General features: G+C 34.0%; 1 protein-coding gene across 1 annotated transcript; it reads left to right on the forward strand.

The window, feature by feature from the left end:
- Positions 1–2,511: 2,511 nt before the first annotated feature.
- On the forward strand, positions 2,512–3,850 carry emc (Basic helix-loop-helix domain-containing extra-macrochaetae). The gene is made up of 2 exons (XM_015514161.2): positions 2,512–3,312; positions 3,712–3,850. The coding sequence occupies exons 1-2, from the start codon at positions 2,896–2,898 to the stop codon at positions 3,781–3,783; spliced, it is 489 nt and encodes a 162-aa protein (XP_015369647.1). The 5' UTR covers positions 2,512–2,895; the 3' UTR covers positions 3,784–3,850.
- The last annotated feature ends 2,018 nt before the right edge of the window (positions 3,851–5,868 follow it).

Below are 5,868 nucleotides of genomic sequence, written 5' to 3' on the forward strand. Positions count from 1 at the left end.
TGCTCGCTTAAAAACTGATTTATCGTATAAAAACTCACTACAAAGATGCCAACACAGACAATGTAAGTACTTACCATTTAGTTTCATGATAGGCTGATTCACTCTAATTTTTAAGCCAACGGAGCTAAACGTGATCTTCTGAACGTATAAATTTGCTATGTTACGCACTTGTAAGACGGAGACAATACCATAATAATAATATATGTCCGTGTAGCATCCTCTTAATTATAATCACTAATATTATACTTTAATAAAAGTACAGTAAGTTACATATATTTTCCCATGGCCATTCATGAATATTGCACGTATATATTAGTTATTGTTTTGTTCCTTCTGAGTAATGTTATAATGCAATTCACATGCAAATAATTACTGTATAATATATTATACATCTATACACCTCAAGGAAAATGGCGTATGAATTATTATGTTAAAAGAGTCTACATATGATGCTCGTACATATTATTACATTATTACATATATTATAAAGCATAGGATTATAATATCTAGGATTTCACAACGAAATAAAATGTTAGCAATTCGTAGTAAAGTATCATTTTTCTAATGGATTCCAATGTCTTCAGAGAAAATACTTAGGTTGTGTATTAATTTATCGGTATGAAAAAGTGCTACAGAGTTTCCTCGCTTAATATTGTCTTCAGTGAACACATAAAAACGAAGACTTGAAGATTTCTAGAAATATTATATGAAAACTTGAAGTTTAGAATGCTTTAATAACTAATGACAAATTAACAACTAATAATTATTAAATTTTCAAAGTTAATAATTTATATTCTTATAAATTATAATTTATAAACAATTTAATAAACGATCAGTTATTATGCATAAATTAATAATAGTATATAACATGTAAATGTTGTGAAAAACTCAGAGGAATCTATAAATATTTATTGGGGCTAGGATTTCAAAACACGTTATTACATTCTGTCATTTTTTTTTTTTTGGTGGAACTATTACATAATTATGTTTAAAATTAACCTAAATGGGAACTAATTATCAGGCGATACTGATAATTTAAATGTTTTTTGACAAATATAACTTTAACGTTCATAATTAAAAGATCATTAAAAATATATTTACATTAACAGTGGCATAATTCGGAATAGGTTCTGGATGGGATATAAGTTTATACCATCTTCATATTGGGGGGCTATTCCTCCCACATCCCCCTTGACCATTAAATTTCACATATCATAGTATTATATATTTATTTGTTATTACAAATTAAATGAGGTAAATGGTATATAATAATGGTTTTCAAAATTATCTGTCGACTATGAACCGCACAATTTTCTTATCCTATATGTATTATAATTGTTGAGGTATCATAGTTTTAAACTTGTAAAATAAAAAAAAAACCTCAACTATGATAATGTTCATGAATTCTTATTTCTTGTTTTAAAACCCTAGTGCTTACAGGAATTTGATTATGATTGTTTTAAAAAAAATAAGTCTCTGGGGGGGGGGGGGGGGGTGGATATATCCCCATATCTTCCCCAATAATTACGCCACCGTAGATTAATTGTTTTTTACATACTAACTTAACGCTTCTGAGTATTGCAGTGCACTAAAATCGAGACTTCGTTCAAAGAAATCGATTAAAAATGGTTATAATAACTTCCCTACTAGGTATATAATTTAAAGTGGCTTTTCGTACAATAATTAATGTAATATTTCTGCGGTCAACTGAACGATTAAAAGACAATTTGAACAAAATTATATTTAAAATTTAAAATTAAAAAAAAAATCCAATCTTATATTTGTATACATTACAGGGTACCGATTTAAGGAGTCATATAATATTATGCACATTACAAATTATTAATTAATAAACCAAAAACAACCTTATATCTCGTACATTTATTTAATAAAAATATTATACAATATACATCATAGGTACACGGACGAAGGTCGAATTCGCATAACACCGGCGGCGGTGCAGTACACAAGTAAAAGTGACTTGAGGGGCAACTCCACATACACACACACACTATACCTCGTCTCATATTAAATCGGATCATAATAATCTAATAAAAAAATAAAAAAAGTGTATACTTAATAATAATATGAGAAAAACCGTATGCGTTATAGAGAAGAGTCTCATCTACACACACAAACAGCTTCGTCGTACACGTGCACACACACACACACACACACATATACGTATATTATGTTAATAATAGTTTATTATATAGGTGGATGCGGTATATACCAGTTGGTGTTCCCACGCCAACTAGCCCGTTCGGTCCGGTCCGCTCTTTGAGATAACCGGGTATACGAGTGTGTCGGTGGGTGTGCGGGTGGTGGGGGGAGGGGTAAAAATCCTCTGTGGTATTTTTCGGTGGCCGCCGACGCCGCCGCCGCCGCCGAGGCAGGTGTCAGGTGTGCGCGTCGTCGTCATCGTTGTTTTTGTATAGGCGGCGGCGGCGGTTGTTGTGCGTGCGAGCGCCGCCGCGCGCGTCTCTTTGAAATCCATTCAATCTCGTCCGCCGCCGCCGCGACGGGCGTGGCTTCCTCCAACGTTCCCCCACCCACCGTCGAGCTCTATAAATACCACCCGACACGGACCGGCCGACCGTAGTCGCAGTACATCGTTCTTCCCTTTCAGAACACGTTCGTGACAGTATTATTTTATTATCATCGCCTAAAAGCGAAGAATCGATCGACTGTATTTTCACTCGTATTTAATAACTATATATTATCAAAACAACATAATATCGTCGCCGTTTTGCGCACAGTGCTCTCGTGTGTGTTTTGTTCGTCGCGTTCTACATTTTTTTACCGTCTACACGTGCCGAGCGTATATTTTTTTTTGCGTAATTACACGAGTTCGTTTCGTTTCGTTTAATTTCGCTTAACTCGAAGACAGCAACCATGAAATCCATACCTTTGTGTCGCAACAACAACAACAACAACAACGGAGGTTCGACCGGACCCGCGGTGACAAGCGGACGTGTGCAACGCAAGCGCGGTGACCTGGAAGACGAGAAGATCCAAAAGTATCTGTCTAAGCTCAAGGATCTGGTACCGCTTATACCCAAGGACAAGCGGATATCCCGACTGGAGGTGATCCATCACGTAATCGATTACATATGTGACCTGGAGGACATGTTGGAAAATCACAGGTCGGTGAACGCAGACGCCGTGCACTCAGCCGCCGCGGCCGTCATGCTTTCGTCCTCGGTGGCCGCCGTCCGGCAGCCACTTGGCATCATATCGACCCCGAACGCGCTGGCCGCCGCTGCCGCAGCTGTTGCCGTGGCCGCACAGCCACAATCGTCCTCCGAATCGGTGAGTTATTGTTGAGGTCATATTATTATTCGAATGCAATAAAAAAAGAAAAAAAAAACAGTTCTCTCCACTGCTCTTGGCACTCTCGACTAGGTTTACCACGACGTCACGGTCGCCATAAAGCGCTAAAAAATAATCAACTAAAAATGTAATACCTATTATACTTATACTCCACGATTATTTAGGTGCCTTCTATAATAGCACTAGAATATTATTTCGGTTAGGTTAGGTACCGCGGTATCGCCTGACCGCACTTTCTCTCTTTGGGTATTTCACCGTTCCGTCGGCCGAGTAAATTTTTAATCATTATCCACCATGCTCCCTCCCCCCCACAATGAACACTCAAATTTTGTTGCGAAATAATGTGTATTTATTTTTTGTTTGATATTGTGTTTACAGACAATGTCCCCTTCTTCTCGGACACAAGAAAAGCTGTCAAATTCATCAGATACGAGAGCCGTTAGCTGTTAAACATAACGAATAATAATAATTATTTATTATAATTATTATACATTTTTGAAAAAAAAAACACACAAAATAATATACTAAACAGAAAAAAAGATTGAAAAAACGTCGCCCATCCACGCCTCGACAGCCAGTAACGAGTACCGTACCGAGGAATATCGTTTGTCGAATATACAAGTATATAATAAATATATGTGCATAATAGGTGTATATTATATACAAATATATTCAAAAAGTATATATATGTTAAATGAGAGAGTGAGAGAGAATACGTTATGTATACACACACATTCCAAATAGATTCGACATCTCTCAGGAGTTGGACTCGAAGGTTCCGTTTCGCGGAAAAGTGCGTTTTTTTTCTCGCCTCCCCCCTTTACACACTGTACAGCTTAGGTTTAATTCCTAATTGTTATTATTATTTATTATTATATCATTATTTTTTTCGTTATGACTGTGATCCTATCAATATGTAGTCTAGGTTTTAGTATTTATATATTATCATTATTGTATTATTATGTAGACATTTAACTCTAGCAGGTATATAATCTTACTATGATAAAAAAAAAATTAAAAAATGTTTATTTAAATATAGGCCTATTTATATGACAACTGGGTGGATTTTGACTCGAATCCTAAATAGAAATATTATGAAGTAGTCCATTACATTATTATATCCTTCTAAAAAAAAAAGAGAATATAACATCATATAAAATCTTATTTGTATAATATTTAATAGGGACTACGCATATAAATTATTTTAAATAAAAGATATTATTATTATATATATATTTATATAAACCCACGGCGTACCTTTGCGCTTTTTTCGTCTTTGTACATTATTATTTTTTTTTTCTCTTTTGTTTTCTTTTATTAAATGATTTATATTGTTTGGGTATATATTGATTACATGAGTTATTACTTAGCTTTTAATTCAATCATATTATAATACAATTTATTACAAACATAAAACTTCGATTTGTTCGTTATTTCTCAAGGTTCCTGTTACCATGTTCCTGTGTATATAAATAATATCGTCCACACGATGAATAATAATAATTTTTTTTTTTTTAATTTACACAATAATAATTATTATTATTATTATTATTAAGAATTTTATGTTTTATCATAGGTTGCAAATATTAGGTACCTACCTATGATTAATGATGATTAAAATGTTTTCATCAAACATAATTATTATACATAGGGGTAATGTATCCAAATAACATTTTTGACGCCTGCAGTCGGCGAATTATTGTGGCGGCCACAGCTAAAAAATCTATGGACAATAAAAATATGTTCTAAATGAGACTCGTTATGACAGCAATATTGTGTCGTGCTCGCATAGGAGTCGTCATTAGATAAAGTATCGCAAAAAAAAAAAATAAAAAATTTGTAGGCGTTTTTAAAACGTGTATAGGTACCTCTATCGTTATATTACATAGGTATATGCATGTATATCCATCGTGTCAGGGGTTCGCAACTTTCTAAAAAATAAAAATAGGCGTGTCGTAATATTATTCAGCGTACATTGCAGGTTCGTGGATGTATGGTATGTACACATTACGCATTGCTTTATACTGTATAATATTATAAAGTATTTAAAACACGCCTTCGTGCGTCTATACATTATTATAAAATCGTGTTTTTATTAATTATTTTTGCGTTACGTTCGTCGTTGCTGTATGCGAGTCGTTTAAAAATAATTTCCCGCCACGGAGCGTATCGTCGTCTACCGTCGTCGTGTACGTACCTATAATTCAGTAATTGCGGGCTTGCAACTATATAATAAACTGTTAATATTTATATCTCTTCCTGCTGCCTGGAAGGTATGTCGATGCAAAAAAAAAAAATAAATCATAAAGCGATATAATATAATACCCGACACGCTTGCAGTGTTATACAGCATGCTTGTTTTTGTTTATTATGGCCCAAGCATTATTCGATTTCGATTTTGACGAGTTTGACGACGTATACAAATGTGTATAATGTATTGTGTAAAAATGAATTGGTAAATAATAAAAATTAATTTGATGTCAGTAGACAATTTGTTTTCTGTCTCGAATTCATAACATTATAATATAACATAGG

The sequence above is a fragment of the Diuraphis noxia genome, unplaced genomic scaffold (genome assembly GCF_037042655.1).
Source record: "Diuraphis noxia isolate RWA-SAM2 unplaced genomic scaffold, SU_Dnox_SAM2 contig0004, whole genome shotgun sequence".
Lineage (NCBI taxonomy): Eukaryota > Metazoa > Arthropoda > Insecta > Hemiptera > Aphididae > Diuraphis > Diuraphis noxia.

Coding starts and splice junctions, on each gene's coding strand:
- emc (XM_015514161.2), top strand. CDS start 2,896: ATGAAATCCATACCTTTGTGTCGCAACAACAACAACAACAACAACGGA. Junction 3,313..3,711: donor CACAATCGTCCTCCGAATCG/GTGAGTTATTGT, acceptor TTGTGTTTACAG/ACAATGTCCCCTTCTTCTCG.